Below are 15,448 nucleotides of genomic sequence, written 5' to 3'. Positions count from 1 at the left end.
TCTTTTGATACCACGGTAGGAAATGGTCAGTTACGAACTCCACATATCTTGCAAAGGATATTTTGACACCCTCACAGTCCCTAAAGAGACATACCACCTCACCTCCCAATATTCCTGCCCAAACTCTGCCATCTCCCTGCTGTAACACTGTGGGCATTGACGAGTCATCTACAACTACATCTATCTTTCTTATGGACATTTTAATGACACATGTAAGTGTTCTAATTCTGTTTAATCATTCCGTTATGGGTTTTATTAGTTATTTTTATTACTTATTTACTCCGTTTTCGTTTACAAGAGCTTTCTCGCACTTGTCAGGCTTGTAAATAAGAAACTGTTCTTAATGCTTTGCCTAGTAAAATAAAGGTCAAGCATCCACTGTACAGCATCCACTGTAGCGCACCATTCATCAGTGAATACAACTGTTTGAAAATTAGTCTTCATATATTTCTGTGCCAGCTGCTAATGTTGCGTACAACTTTACGTACAACTGCCAGCATCTGGAGAAGCTCGCACTGAGAAGTTATTGGGACACCAGAGACACCAGCAGCTCCAAATACCTACATGCTGTTCAACAGTTGCAGTTTTTCTGCTTCCCTTTCAATTGCATTAGTTTAGTTTGCCTAACTTTCCTTAATAAGCTTTTATCTGACAGAATTTGTCTGTGCTCTGAATCACTCACGAATCTTTTCAAAGTTCGACTATGTCTCTTCAGTTTTCGCGAAATATGACGAATCTTGCACCGCACTATTTCACGCTTTTCTTCTTGAGAAAGATCTTTGTTCGCCCCTATATCACAGAGATGTGACTTCCTTACAGTGTAGAAAACCCAGCTCCATCCATCTGTCCGCCTAATGGCTTCGAGATAGTTCGAGAAATCGACGCGCTAAGTACGTAATTATAACGCGACTACATGACTAATGTGTGACGTCACCAGGAGCCAAAATGGCTGAAAGAGGACTGGTTTACCATAGGAGTAAATAAGTCAGCGTCGGAAAATTGCATCTATCTCACCAACAATACGACAACAACAAACTTGTTTTTATCCAACGCGATTTCCGGGAGCCAAGAGATTGTTTACCTGTCGTAGGTGGCTGTCATGTTTTGTTTACGGTTCAGTTAATATAGGGAACTCAGATACGCGGAAGCTTGTTAGCCACTTAGCTATCGCTACAGAACTAATCTAAATATCAAGTAGTTTGACTGGACTGAAAGAGTCTGTCGCTGGAGGGATTAATTAACTGTCGCCGTGAGTCACTTCATGCCCAGTGTATGTGTAATATATTCCGGTTACGAAGTGCGTCTTACTTTAGCTAAGAATCTTAGCTGTCATGGTAGTTTACCCCTATGGTCATTGGTTACTAGCATGTGAACGTTCCGAGCTCACCGGGTAAATGATAAACCAGTTTCCTTAAAAAAAGGGTGGTTTGCACGTCACGTCGTTGTGAATCGGTAGGGGTCGACGTGATTGCGGCTTTTCTGGGTGCTGATTTGGGGATCTGCTGACTGCTGCGGTGGGCACTTCAACTGAACCGTTTGATGCATCATCGAGTGAATTGTGTGTCTCAATGGCACAGGAGTGACACAGGCACACACGCCTTTACTTCAGAGTCTACCTGTTGACACCCGCACCCAACGCAAGATCACGGTATTTCATATTCGTAAACCTGACAGCGGGCTTGATCTTTAGTCGCTTTTAGAAACAGCTTCTGTAAATATGAATTTCGTAAAGTTGCTGACGCATGGCTGATTACCTATCGACAGATGATGTCGGGGGCCGGGGGCAGAACAGAATGCACGTGGAAAAGACACATTGCGGAGCAGCTGAAGCTGAGGGATCGTGTACAGAGGCAGGCCTTTGAAGAGATCATCCACCAATGTGAGAGCCGAGCCCCTTACCTAGTGATGTGCTTGCTTATGGCTCTGTCATAGCTGTCATTGTGTTGTTTCATTTGCAGTCACATGAATCCTTTATTACCCATTGAAAATGAATCTAAATTGTAGTGTTTGTCCTGGAGAACAACTGAGGGGAAAAGGGGTGTGTTCTCAAGAGCTGTTCTTTTAATAGATAATCGCCTGCTGGAGAAGTCTGACTTACAAGCTGTTCTGTCAGAAAGACTACAAACAGACAAATTCGATCTCCAGAACAGGCAGGACCTCAGGTGGGTTGGTTCTGTGTGTGCTGTCTGCAGCCCCCTTTGGCCACTCTGCTTCACGGTTTTTGATTTCGTCCCACAGCCCAGGTTGTGATTCGAGCCGCAGTGATGCCCTCTTACAAGAAATGGCCCAGATTCGAATTCGACATCAGGAAGAACTGACTGAGCTTCACAAGAAACGAGGGGAGGTCTGTCTGAACATTGTGGGTCGGCAGCTTGTCTGAGCAGAACTTTTATCCGCATTTACGCAGGAAATCACTCGTGTGGTTCTCATTTGTTTTTACACAGCTTGCTCAAAACGTGATCCAGCTTAATAACCAGATGCAACAGAAGGATAAAGAGATTCAGAGCAATCAGGCCAAGTAAGTACCTCCAGTGCTGCGTGCGTGCCTTTCTGATTGTGTGCGTGTTCTCTCTGACCACTGAACTGCACCCCCAGGATGCAGGAGTACCAGCAGAGGATTGAAGAGTTGGAGGGAGAGTGCAAAGACCTGCGCACCTCCCTGCAGGAACTTGAGCGGGCCAATCAGACACTAAAGGACGAGTACGACGCCCTGCAGATCACGTTCAGTGCCCTGGAGGACAAGCTGCGTCGCACCACCGAGGACAACCAGGAACTCGTGTCCCGCTGGATGGCTGAGAAAGCACAGGAGGCCAACCGGCTAAACGCTGAGAATGAGAAAGACTGCAGGTGCACGTACACACACTCTCGGGCTGCAGGTCCCACTGAAACGGGTTCCCAGTTTAGCGTAACGCTGGGGGGAAAATTCCAGGTACAGAGACCAATATGGTGAAATTACGAGTTTCGTTACAGACGCAGGCAAGCCAAACTGCAGAAGGAGCTCGCGGACGCCGCAAAGGAGCCGCTGCCCCTCGACCCGTGAGTGTTGCCGCGTGTGCGCGCTTAAGTGCGTCAGTGTGTGCTTGTGGATGCGCACAGCAGGACATGTCCGTGTGTGCTCCCCAGGGACGATGACATCGAGGTTCTGTCAGAGGAGGCTGCAGAGGTGCCAGCAGAGGGCTCGCCCAGCCGCATGGTATCGCGGACTCCCAGGTGGGCGGCGCCGTATGGCCTATGGGCAGGGCAGGATTGCCTGTGGATCTCTTCTTCAGTCTGTTCTGTTCCCCCTTCCACAGCAAGCGGCAATCCCAGGCTCCTCCCCCAGCTGGACTCCTGGACTCCATCTCCAGCATGTTTGGGTACGACCCCCAACCTTCCCCCCCCCCCCAACATTTGTCTCTCTGCATCCCTCCTGAATCTGCCCTGATGTCTCTGTTCCCTCCTCCACAGCAGACGCCGCTCCGTGAATGTTTCCCCCGAGAGCACAGACACGCACGTGGGCGTCTGCGCGGAGGTGCGCGTCCCATCGACGGCCCAGCACGTCTTCGTAAGTCACGCCCTCCCCCTCGGTGTCCTTAACCCAGCGCCTCGGTGTGTCCATCCATTTAGACCCCCGGAAACACATGTGTGTCTGCAGGACGCCCACGATGGTGAAGTTAATGCGGTGCGCTTCAGTCCGGGATCTCGTCTCCTAGCAACAGGCGGCATGGACCGCAGGGTCAAGCTTTGGGAAGTGATCTCAGGTAGGAGTGACAGCCTGGGGTCTGCAGTGGACTTGGGGGCGGTGCTAAGGCTGCGTCACACCCTGCCCTCCCACTGCAGGTCGCTGCGAGCTGAAGGGCGCCCTCACTGGCAGCAACGCAGGGATCACCTGTATCGAGTTTGACAGTGCAGTAAGTCTCTTGGTTCAGTAAGCCTCTTGTGGACCTTCTGTATAAGTGTGCATTCAATACTGTCCTTTATAACGTCCCCTGGCCGGTGATGCTCTGCAAGTCTCAGCTGAGTGTCCACTTTCAGGGCTCATTCATACTCGCCTCATCCAATGACTTTGCCAGCCGCATCTGGACGGTGGATGACTACCGATTGCGGGTATGTTGCCAGCCGCCAGCTCGCTCAGGTGGCCGTCACTCTCAGGTGTGAGGGGTAGGTGCTGCTCAGTGGGTAGGGGCTTCCTTTCAGCTCAGTGTTGTCACCCCCAGCACACGCTGACAGGACACAGTGGGAAAGTGCTCTCCGCCCGTTTCCTGCTGGACAATGCGCGCATCGTGTCAGGGAGCTACGACCGCACACTCAAGTTGTGGGACCTACGCAGTAAAGTCTGTAAGAACCCGCTACCCCGCTCTCCTCTCTACCCTCAAACCACTGCCATGATTCCTGCAGCCCACCCTTTACTCCACCCTTAAGCGCTCGGGTTTCTGACACTCCACTCCCTACTGATCCCTGCAGCCCCGCCCTCTGCTCCACCCTCTAGCCCCCAGTGATCCCCCACATCCCCGCCCTCTGCTCCACCCTCAAGCCCCTAGTGATCCCTGTAGCCCCGCGCTCTGCTCCACCCTCAAGCCCCCAGTGATCCCTGCAGCCCCACCCTCTGCTCCACCCTCAAGCCCCAAGTGATCCCCGTAACCTTCCTCTTTGCACCACCCTCAAGCCCCAGTGATCCCCCACAGCCCCGCCCTCTGCTCCACCCTCAAGCCCCCAGTGATCCCTGCAGCCCCACCCTCTGCTCCACCCTCAAACTACTCATGATCCCCCACAGTCCCACCCTCTGCACCACCCTCAAGCCCCCAGTGATCCCTGCAGCCCCACCCTCTGCACCACCCTCAAGCCTCCAGTGATCCCTGCAACCTCACCCTCTGCTCCACCCTCAAGCCCCAAGTGATCCCTGCAGCCCCACCCTCTGCACTACCTTCAAGCCCCCAGTGATCCCTGCAGCCCCACCCACCGCTCCACCCTCAAGCCCCAAGTGATCCCCATAACCTTCCTCTCTGCACCACCCTCAAGCCCCAGTGATCCGCACAGCCTCGATCTCTGCTCCAAGGTCTTAATTAGCTCTTAATTAGGCTATTAAAAATACTGCATGCAGCACTTCGAAAAATATGCATACAAAAGGTGAAATTTCTCCAGTTTGAATCAGTCATGCAGTGTGGTACAATGGTTAGGATACGTGGACTTATAGTAATAACGATAAGCAAAAAATAATGTTGCCTATTGGTAACATATGTGTGATTATTATAGTACTTGCAGATTTGCACACATATCATGTGACCATAGATTATTGTTTGTCTCTCAGGTATGAAGACAGTGTTTGCGGGCTCTAGCTGCAATGACATTGTCTGCACTGAGCAGTGTGTCATGAGTGGCCATTTTGACAAGAAAGTGCGCTTCTGGGACATCCGGTGCGTTTTAATCATGCCTGATGGCTCTGTTTGCGTCTGGTTATGCCTGATGGCTCTCCGTTGGTCTGGGCCTGCCTGACAGCCCTGTGTACCCTATGCTGCGTCAGGTCAGAGAGCATTGTGAGAGAGTTGGAGCTCATGGGCCGGGTCACTTCCCTGGACCTGAATCACGACAGGACCGAGCTTCTGACCTGCTCCCGTGACGACCTGGTGAAGATCATCGACTTGCGTTGCAACGCTGTCCGGCAGACCTTCAGGTAAGATCGTGTCAGTGAGGTCAGAGGTCGCGGATGATTTCCTCATTTGAAGCATCTCACCCTTTTCTTTCTCTGTTTTTAGTTCTCAGGGGTTCAAGTGTGGCTCAGATTGGACTAGGGTGGCATTCAGGTAAGGCGTGCTGTGAGTGCCTTTGCCAGTGCCTTTGCCAGTGCCTTTGCCAGTGCCTTTGCCAGTGTCTTTGCCAGTGTCTTTTCCAGTGTCTTTTCCAGTGCCTTTGCCAGTGCCTTTGCCAGTGCCTTTGCCAGTGCCTTTGCCAGTGCCTGTACTGACTCACCTGCTCCCTTAGCCCCGACGGTGCGTACGTCGCAGGCGGCTCAGCAGATGGCACCCTCTACGTGTGGAATGTGCTGACAGGCAAGGTAGAGCGGACCCTAGAGAGGCAGCACAGGTACCCCCCCCCCTTTCCCCGCTTGCCCCTTCCCTCATCCTGTCTGCTACCCAGACTCTCCTGTTTCACCTCACACCGGCCGCTTCTCTCCCGCAGCACTGCCATCAACGCTGTGTCCTGGTCACCATCGGGAACTCACGTGGTCAGCGTCGAGAAAGGCAGCAGGGTGGTGCTTTGGTCGGACATGTGATCGCTCTGCTGTGTCCTCATTGGCCTGAAAAGGGGGCGGAGCCAGATCCAGCAGCAGCGAAAGTGACAAGTGGGAGCCGTCAGTCTGCTCCCGGTGTGAACGGATATAAGCCCTAGTGAACTCCAGGAGCCACAGTCCTGTTCTGTGTGTGTGTGTATGTGTGTGTGTGTCTCTATGTGTAAGTGTGAGAGTGCGTGTCTGTGTCTCAGGTCTCTTCAGTGTATCCATATTCAGATCCTTACAGTGTTGCGATGCATGCAGACATAAGCCACAGTGAGCCAGGCCTTGCTGCCCTGCTGTCGTGTTTGTACTGGAAGGCAAATGTTGGCGCTAAGGACAGCCCCTGCCTGAAGTGCATTGTGGGATATGAAACTGACTGTGGCGGAATGCCAAGGGTGTGTGTCTGTTTGTGTCCAGATGGGGCTGCTCTTCTCCATGGTTTAATCCAGAAGAATCTTCGCTTATTTAACTGTAAATATTGAAATAACAATAATAAATGATTCTCCCACCAATGTGTGCTTTCCTGTTTTACCGTGTTGTCCACTTGCATTTATTAATTCGGGTACTTTCCGTGGAAGTTACCCAGCCTATTTGTGAGAATTCAGTTTATGACTGTTGGACGCCAGTGGGTTTGATCAAGAAACAAAATGTAACCTCCCATTATCTCTGTAAACTTGTATATCGATTTTAAATTAAACTAGGTGAAATGCTGTTTAAGAACAAGCTGGCTTTATTGTTGTCCCGAATGGCATTTGCCTGCAATTGCTCAAGTCGCTGGTCATTCACATTTCATTTTTAATGTCTGAAATCTCTCCATTGTCTTAAAGCTTGTTGCACTACGGGTAGATATTTTTTGAAGAACAGTGACCTATAAATCAGACTGCAGGCCTGCGTCTCCGGGTGAAAACGGAGAAGGTGTTCATCTCCATGTTGTTTGTTTCCTAAGCTGGCAGCGTCCCATGTGTGAGCCTCTTGTTTTGAGATTAGCGGCTCCGAAGGTGATCCCCTTAAAGACACAGTCTGCTGACAAAGGTAAGATGGACTTAAGCCTCAGGGTCAGACACGCTGATACTGGCTTCTGGGTCCCTGTCCCCTCACCATTCGCTGCTCTGGATGTCAGTCACAGTGCTCTGCTCATCCTGTAATCTATTACATCCGTTTACACACAGCTACGGCTATTTATATACCTGACAGCTTTTGCAAGGAAACGTGATCTATAAACAAAGCCATGCACAGGTTTAAACATCAGCCACACTGACATGGTCCCAGGCCTTATGGGGTATCACCGAGGTGGCACCTGCCCTAATGTGTGATATGGGGGGAGTCACGTGACAAACCTTATGCGATCTTCCGCTAAACCCAGCACCTCTGACCTCTATTGTATGTCTCTCATTGGCATATCCATCCCCCTGCTGACAAAGGGGAACTCATCTAATGCAGCGTGCCGGGTGAGTGTGTACACACTGTGCGATCACCTGATTGGCCGGGCTGCAAAGTGGCACGAACCATACAAATACTGAGTCTCCAGTGTCAGCCTGACGCTCTGCACGCCAGTGTGTTTGTGTCAGTTCCCTCGGGGTCCGGGGTCCTCACCTTTAGCCTGGGTAGCACTGGTTGGGTCCGTTCGGCGTTTCTCTTTCAGGATTTCATCTGATTCTCGTCTTGGACCAGAAAATGAGCCCGAAACACGTTGTCTTCAAGAAGTTTTTGCGAGACAAATCGGTGAGCGCCGGTCTTATAAATGCTTTACAAAAACATTATTAAATAAGTTTTAAAAAAAAAAATTATATATATATATATATATATATATATATATATATTTAAAAAAAAAAGAAATACAGACATTAAACAGCATAATATTAATCACATTCAAAAAGCAGTTTTGGGATCACTAATCTGAGAAAAACTAAATGTACCGAATATATTTGTTTCTTAAATAATTATTGCCTAAATTTGCATATATAATGTACTCATAACATTAAACTTAAAATAAAATGTATCTCTGGAAAATAAACACATTTTCCTGTCATATTTGAAAACTCATAGCAGTATGATATGTTAAAACAAATTCAACATAGAATAGTGAATTCCATTAGTTACATTATTTAAAACAAGATATACAGCTGTTTAAAACTAGTTCCCAGCTGGTTTTAAACAGGCTAAGCTGGTCCGCATTCTGCTACCTTATTCTGTACATATTCTAGCTGACATGCTTGCAATCTGCATGCCTCCTTCTTCAAACCTAGAATTGCAGATGTAACACGAATACTGTCCAGCTCAGCCTATTGACTTTCAGGCAGGGAGCTGATTAACTTGCTAATAAACTCCATGTTCCACATACTGTAGATGCTAATAGATGGAATCTGGAGCCCTTATTGCCCTGGTGCATTGGCACCTCTTGACTGAAGAGTGCGCAAGTAAAATCTGTATTTTTCTGTGACAGATTGGTGTGTACATGGGGAAAAGGGACTTTGTGGATTACTGTGATTTTGTGGAACCCATAGGTGAGTCACCAAAGAAACAGTGATACCACTGCAGCTCCCCATAAGGCATGAAATGCCTTGACAGTCATTAATCTTCATTCCTCTAATTGTACACCAGATGGCGTTGTTGTCGTTGACCCTGTACTCCTCAAAGGGAAGAAAGGTACGACGTCATCATCGTCGGCATGAGTATCGGAGCCCGGATCATCACATTTATTCCGAATTCATTCAGTTTGAGTTTATTATTCCATATGCTTTTTGTGTTAAATGCACGATGGCATAGAAAACAGTTTAACAATGGGGAACACAACTTAATAATTTAAACGTAAATGTGTATTTGTTTGGAGGGATGAATGAAATCAAAAGAACGTCCGTCCCCAACCCTCCCTGATGTCTACATCCCTGTAAATACAATAAGCACATTAGAATGAAAGTGCTGGTTCACAAAACTGCAGATACAAAGTGCCTGATATCTCTCCTCTTCCAGTGTATGTCAGCATATCCTGTACCTTCCGTTATGGCCCGGACGACCAGGAGGTCATCGGTATAAAGTTTTGCAGGGACATCTACATGTGCACCCAACAGGTGTACCCTCCCTTGCTGGACAGAGACAAGAGCATCCACACCAGGACGCAGGAGAGACTGCTGCATAAGCTTGGGGAGAATGCTCACCCATTCTTCTTCGAGGTGAGCACAGTCACAGACACAACTGTGTGAGGTATACAGAGAATGTGATCTGTCAGTGTGTTCTCTGTGAGGTATACCGTGAGCGTATTCTCTGTGTATGAGGAATACAGTGAGCGTGTCCTTTGAGTGTGTTCTCCGTGTGAGGGAAATAGTGACTGTGTCCTGTGAGAGTATTCTCTGTGTATGAGGAATACAGTGACCGTGTCATGTGAGCGTGTTCTCCGCATGTGAGGTACACAGTGAGTGTGTTCTGTGTGTATGAGGAATACAGTGACCGCGTCATGTGAGCGTGTTCTCCGCATGTGAGGTACACAGTGAGTGTGTTCTGTGTGTATGAGGAATACAGGGACTATGTCATGTGAGCGTGTTCTCTGAGTGTGAAGTACACAGTGAGTGTGTTCTGTGTGTATGAGGAATACAGTGACTATGTCATGTGAGCGTGTTCTCTGAGTGTGAAGTACACAGTGAGTGTGTTCTGTGTGCATGAGGAATACAGTGACCATGTCATGTGAGCGTGTTCTCCGCATGTGAGGTACACAGTGAGTGTGTTCTGTGTGTATGAGGAATACAGTGACTATGTCATGTGAGCGTGTTCTCCGCATGTGAGGTACACAGTGAGTGTGTTCTGTGTGTATGAGGAATACAGTGACTATGTCATGTGAGCGTTTTCTCCGCATGTGAGGTACACAGTGAGTGTGTTCTGTGTGTATGAGGAATACAGTGACCATGTCATGTGAGCGTGTTCTCTGAGTGTGAAGTACACAGTGAGTGTGTTCTGTGTGTATGAGGAATACAGTGACCATGTCATGTGAGCATGTTCTCCACGTGTGAGGTATACAGTGAGCGTGTTCTGTGTGTATGAGGAATACAGTGACCATGTCGTGTGAGCGTGTTCTCTGAGTGTGAAGTACACAGTGAGCGTGTTCTGTGTGTATGAGGAATACAGTGACCATGTCATGTGAGCATGTTCTCCACGTGTGAGATATACAGTGAGCGTGTTCTGTGTGTTTCAGTTACCAGACAACCTACCGTGCTCCGTGTGTCTACAGCCAGCTCCTACAGATGTTGGGAAGGTAAGGGTGATGTATTACTTTCTTCACTGTTTATGTGCGGTAATTTAATAAGCCTAACTTCTTTATATAGCCATCTGCTTGATTGTATGCATATACCAAAATAAATGGTTTTTATTTCTCATCCATCTTCTGTTTATTTTCCCCTGCCAGTACTGTGCTGTGGAATTTGAAGTCAAGGCTTTTGCTGCAAAGGATAAGGAAGATAAAGTCCAAAAACGGTACAGGCAGAGAAGAAGCAGCTCCCTTTTTTTAAATGTGTGTCTAGAGTTGTTGACCTTTCTCCTCCCTCCCTCCAGGAACTGTGTGAGCCTGGCGATACGCAAGGTGCAATATGCTCCAGACCAGGGTGGCCCCCCTCCCTCAGTGGAGACCATTAATGACTTTTCTACACCCGACAAGCCTCTCTATCTGAAAGCCAGCTTAGAGAAGCAGGTGGGCTTTGCTCCTATAACATGATAACCCACCATGTTATACAATATTTCATTACATCAAGTGTTTTTTTAATTTTACGTCACATTACATTAAACCGAAATCACATTTCATCTGTTATGAAGTCCTGTTACTCAAGAGAAGTAGAGCTCTTTATGCTTAGATTCTCTTCCATCTAAAACTTTTGTCACTCTGGACCTGGACCCAATGTTCATGAAAGCATCCAGTTTCACTTCATGACATTACCTTCCATATGACATGACCCTGTTTCCTTTGAGCTGCTTCTGTTCCTCACAAAATCCCTTGCTTACTTGAGATTCTCCTATCACCTATGACACCCTGGTACTCTCTGCTTTCCGTTCAGACTTACTATCATGGGGAGCCAATTAAAGTGCATTTGAACATCAACAACAACTCCAACAAAACAGTGAAAATCATCATAATTACTGGTGAGATACCTGGTTACTGCACACATCCCCATTTTTGCCAGTAGCTGGCACTGTTCGGTGGTGGTGTAGGGTGCATCAGTGGTTCACTGGTGACTCTGACCAACCTCTTCATGATCTTCTTTCTTTGCAGTGGAGCAGGTGGCTAATGTGGTGCTGTATTCTAATGACAGCTACATGGAAATTGTGGCCACAGAGGAGCCTTTGTGAGTGTTAAGTGGTCGACACGCACCGAAGATCGCATTTCAGTTTTCATGAGCAATAGTTCAGAGATCATGAGAGCTAAAAGATAACAAGTGATAATTATATGGAGTGGACATTGAATTGTGTTTTGGTGAAGGTCCACGACTTCTAACTCATTTAGGAACGGTTCTCCACACTAAATCCTCTGTCATATTGGCCATATCTAACACACATCAATATCCTGGTCCAGGGACACAGTGGAGTCTGGTGACAACCTGGACAAGGAATATTGCATCCTGCCCCTCTTGGCTAATAACCGCCATAAGAGGGGTATAGTTCTGGATGGGAAGCTGAAACAGGAAGACACCAACCTTGCCTCTTCAAGCATGTAAGTGAACAGCTGCCAGGAAGGACGTGAAAAGCTGAGAGCAGCACCAGGACCTGTGGGGTAATAGGAAGTCTATCTCAAAGCTTGTTCTGTGCTACAGGAAAAAGGTTGGTTGCCTCAGATATAGGATGTAGCAAAAGCATGGCCAAGTATGAACGTGCTTTGGAAACTCAGTATCTACATCCAACCGTCTTCGAACCACTTATCTTGGCCAGGGAGCACCTTGTAGGACATCCTAGGCAAACAGAACTATGGAAAACCCTGGACAGTCCATTGCAGGACATACACACTTATGCACTACAGGGAAGTTTGAGATGCAAATGAGCCTAACTAATATTTTTGCATGCAAACACCAAATACACAGAGCAAAGGCAGGATCCAACCCTTCATTCAGGTGTGAGGCGATAGCGATACCTTCAGTGTTTACACTAGCGAGAGAAAAAAAATACTTTTGTGAACCCTTTGGAATTGTTTTTATTCCTTCCTTAACAGCTCCCGAAACTTGATCTAATGTTCAAACTCTAATGCTCAAACTCATCAAACATCTTTGGGGCCCTTGAAGATGACGAAAGTCAAGCATTCGGTAACATCACGAGATGGTCTTTGAAACAGGGGTCATACACATAAAATTAGAGACCAGTTATAGAACAAACACATAAGAGCAAGAAAACCTTTTCAATATGCCTGTGGATGCCACAAAGGAAACTCAGGGAAGAGCTATGAAGTACACATACACGTTTTATTCAGGGAGAGTCACTCTGGAACAGACTATGCCGCTATGACAGGTGACAATGACTGAGGGGACATTAGGCGAGGGCAGACACATATATAAATGGATAACAAGACACCAACTAGTGACAGGTGGAGACGATAACAATTAATCACACACAAGGAACCACCAGTAATGGGAATCAGCAGTGGGTGAAGGAGAGGAGAGTTCAGAATGGAGAGCAGTGACCTCTGCTGGCCAAACGGGAACAGGACAGAGCAGATGCATGCGGATCATGCCGGTGGATTGACAGAGGCCCAGTCTTTTCAATCTTGCCTAATGAATCTCAGCATATCTTCTACTGAGACTCCCTGAAAGCTCTTCACTCTAATCATGAATTATGTCAGCAGCTCTCAGCTGTGAAAGGCAGCATTTATTTAATGACCAGCCTTTGAAGGCTATTATATAGGCACCTCAAATACCAGCCCCCCACCTGACTCCGATCACTCACTCCACAGATGTCAACAGCCTGCAATTTCACATATTTTTTTCAGGTACCACTTTACAATAAGGCTCCCTTTTGCCACTTACAAATGGTAGTAACTCCATCCATCCATCCATTTTCCAAACCGCTTATCCTATTGGGTCGCGGGGGGTCCGGAGCCTATCCCGGAATCAATGGGCACGAGGCAGGGAACAACCCAGGATGGGGGGCCAGCCCATCGCAGGGCACACTCACACACCATTCACTCACACACGCACACCTACGGGCAATTCAGCAACTCCAATTAGCCTCAGCATGTTTTTGGACTGTGGGGGGAAACCGGAGTACCCGGAGGAAACCCCACGATGACATGGGGAGAACATGCAAACTCCGCACACATGTGACCCAGGCGGAGACTCGAACCCGGGTCCCAGAGGTGTGAGGCGACAGTGCTAACCACTGCACCACCATGCCGCCCCGGTAGTAACTCATTAATTAAAAAAGATCTGTGTTAGAACATACCATTGTCTATTAATGATTTCCAAAGTGCTACACCCTAATTATTAACCTGATTAAAAACCATTCATATACCCTTTATAAGGGTAGTCTTATAAAAAAAAAAGTGGTAACCGTTTTCACACATGAATGTTTCAACAAAACAAATGTAACAAAGCATTATTGTGTGTTGTTTAAAGAGATTAAAAAGATTAGAGCACGGTTGATGCAGACGATTCCAAAGGCTTCACAATGCTTTTCTCACAACTGTAGCCCACTTGCAGAGTGTAGTAGGTTGTATTTAAGGTGTAGTAAAGCACGTATAAGGTATGGTGTGTGTCAGGATGCACTTGAGCATGTGCAGAGCACCTCCAGGTGTCATACAGTGTGTGTAACGCAGTGTGCCGATCTCTGTCTCGCAGTATTAAAGACGAAGTCCTGAAAGAGGTTCTAGGAATCTTGGTGTCTTATAGGCTGGTGGTCAAGCTCATCGTTGGTGGGTCAGTATGTGCCTGTGTGGGTGCTAATCAGTTTACAGGATTCTGATATCTGAAACTAACCAGATGTCCCCTTTGTTTTATAGGTTATTTGGAACCAGGTAGGAGGAGATTTCTGTAATCCCAGCCTGGCATATCATTCTTGAATATTTGCCCTTGAAGAGTGAAGGGCAGAGTATGCAGACCAGTGAAACACTGTGATTGGACAGTTTCACCTTGTAGTAGTCAGTTAGCTTTTAGCGAAGTGAGTCCCATCTGCATGTTAAATCAACCAATAGCTTCTGCTACATAACTGTAGGAGTACCATCCATTCATTGACATTTTCCATCCCCCACTGTCCCTAAGCCCACCAGGTGAGTTTGTTTCACAGCAAAAGAAGAATTGCCTCTTTCATGTGCTTCATAAATCTATAAGAAGCTCTGCAGTCTCTTCCTGGAGCCGTCCTGAAGGATCTATGCACATCAGGATTAACAGTTAATAGCACTAGGGCAGTAACAGCATAATTTCCCACCTGGGCAAACTCAACAGGCCAAGTTCTTTATGCTTAAATGTTTGGTGGCTGCGCTCCTCCCTCTGATGTCTCTGAGCTGCTGTGTCTGTTTCAGTGACGTCCAAGTGGAGCTTCCTTTCCAGCTGATGCACCCCAGACCTGACCTAGGTAGACTGCCCCTACAGAATCAGTATGTGTGTGTATGCTGGAAGGTATTCTCTCCCTCCAATAATAACCCACGTTCCCTTTCCATCTGTGTTCTTCTGATATGCACCCGGTAGAGAAAGAAAGGTAAGAATACCTCTAGCCCTGGTGGTCAGGGTACAACTAATCCTGAAGGTTTTATCAGCCTTCCAAAGCTTTGCCAGATGTCGGATGTTAGACTGATGAAGTCTCCATGGCAACTGTGTTTGTCTGCCCTGGCACAGTGACCAGGAGGAGATGGATTTCCAGGACTTCAAGCGCCACGACTCCAAAGAGATGGTCAATGATGAGGAAGAAGACGTGCCACCTGCCGGGGAATGAGGGGACCTGGGCGTGCTGTCACCTTGAGGAGTGTCCCCTCGAGATAAATGCCACCGCTTCAGTGGCTTCACAGAGTGTTAGGCAGGTAGGGGTAGGATTAGGTCGCTAATCCCGTAGCTCACAGCTGCTGTCCCCTTATCCATAATCTGAGACTTTAATAAGACCTGTCAGTCATCTTCTTCTTCCCAGTGAGTGGCGGCCATTTTGTGTGAAAGCAGGTAGCCTTACAGCCCTATTATTGAAAGTAGTTAAAGAACTGCTATACTCATTAAATCCAATAAAACTGTGTCTGAAACTTAGGACCAGAGA

The 15,448-nt window shown here is 47.6% G+C and overlaps 2 protein-coding genes across 3 annotated transcripts; both read left to right on the top strand.

Annotated features, from left to right (window-relative positions):
* The first annotated feature begins 930 nt into the window (after window positions 1-930).
* atg16l1 (ATG16 autophagy related 16-like 1 (S. cerevisiae)) lies at window positions 931-6,762 on the top strand. 2 transcript variants are annotated; one of them, XM_048989628.1, is made up of 19 exons: window positions 931-1,648; window positions 1,765-1,879; window positions 2,069-2,162; window positions 2,239-2,344; window positions 2,445-2,518; window positions 2,596-2,847; window positions 2,971-3,036; window positions 3,124-3,210; window positions 3,294-3,356; window positions 3,451-3,544; window positions 3,635-3,740; window positions 3,820-3,890; window positions 4,015-4,086; window positions 4,197-4,317; window positions 5,288-5,393; window positions 5,501-5,650; window positions 5,733-5,780; window positions 5,959-6,060; window positions 6,157-6,762. In XM_048989628.1, exons 2-19 carry the CDS (start codon window positions 1,765-1,767, stop codon window positions 6,248-6,250), a joined length of 1,821 nt encoding a protein of 606 aa, XP_048845585.1. In that variant the 5' UTR covers window positions 931-1,648; the 3' UTR covers window positions 6,251-6,762. The 2 variants fall into 2 exon arrangements, with proteins under 2 accessions (XP_048845585.1, XP_048845584.1); XM_048989627.1 differs by having other exon boundaries at window positions 3,448-3,544.
* Window positions 6,763-7,813: 1,051 nt separating this feature from the next.
* saga (S-antigen; retina and pineal gland (arrestin) a) lies at window positions 7,814-15,348 on the top strand. Its single transcript, XM_048989645.1, has 15 exons — window positions 7,814-7,972; window positions 8,694-8,754; window positions 8,852-8,896; window positions 9,221-9,420; window positions 10,434-10,493; window positions 10,644-10,711; window positions 10,790-10,925; window positions 11,287-11,371; window positions 11,502-11,574; window positions 11,802-11,939; window positions 14,050-14,127; window positions 14,211-14,225; window positions 14,730-14,782; window positions 14,896-14,905; window positions 15,043-15,348. The coding sequence occupies exons 1-15, from the start codon at window positions 7,925-7,927 to the stop codon at window positions 15,137-15,139; spliced, it is 1,167 nt and encodes a 388-aa protein (XP_048845602.1). The 5' UTR covers window positions 7,814-7,924; the 3' UTR covers window positions 15,140-15,348.
* Window positions 15,349-15,448: the final 100 nt, after the last annotated feature.

The sequence above is a fragment of the Brienomyrus brachyistius genome, chromosome 21 (genome assembly GCF_023856365.1).
Source record: "Brienomyrus brachyistius isolate T26 chromosome 21, BBRACH_0.4, whole genome shotgun sequence".
Taxonomy (NCBI): Eukaryota; Metazoa; Chordata; class Actinopteri; order Osteoglossiformes; family Mormyridae; genus Brienomyrus; species Brienomyrus brachyistius.
Note: the sequence above shows the minus strand (reverse complement) of the source record. Positions and strands in the feature narration are given on the sequence as shown.

What these genes read in the sequence shown, in the direction of transcription:
- atg16l1 (XM_048989627.1), top strand. Translation starts at nt 1,765, where the DNA reads ATGATGTCGGGGGCCGGGGGCAGAACAGAATGCACGTGGAAAAGACAC. An exon ending in TCCATCTCCAGCATGTTTGG is followed by an intron (nt 3,357 to 3,447) that starts GTACGACCCCCA and finishes CCTCCTCCACAG; the next exon opens with CAGACGCCGCTCCGTGAATG. An exon ending in CGACGGCCCAGCACGTCTTC is followed by an intron (nt 3,545 to 3,634) that starts GTAAGTCACGCC and finishes GTGTGTCTGCAG; the next exon opens with GACGCCCACGATGGTGAAGT.
- saga (XM_048989645.1), top strand. Translation starts at nt 7,925, where the DNA reads ATGAGCCCGAAACACGTTGTCTTCAAGAAGTTTTTGCGAGACAAATCG. An exon ending in CTCCTACAGATGTTGGGAAG is followed by an intron (nt 10,494 to 10,643) that starts GTAAGGGTGATG and finishes TTCCCCTGCCAG; the next exon opens with TACTGTGCTGTGGAATTTGA. An exon ending in GTGGCCACAGAGGAGCCTTT is followed by an intron (nt 11,575 to 11,801) that starts GTGAGTGTTAAG and finishes ATCCTGGTCCAG; the next exon opens with GGACACAGTGGAGTCTGGTG.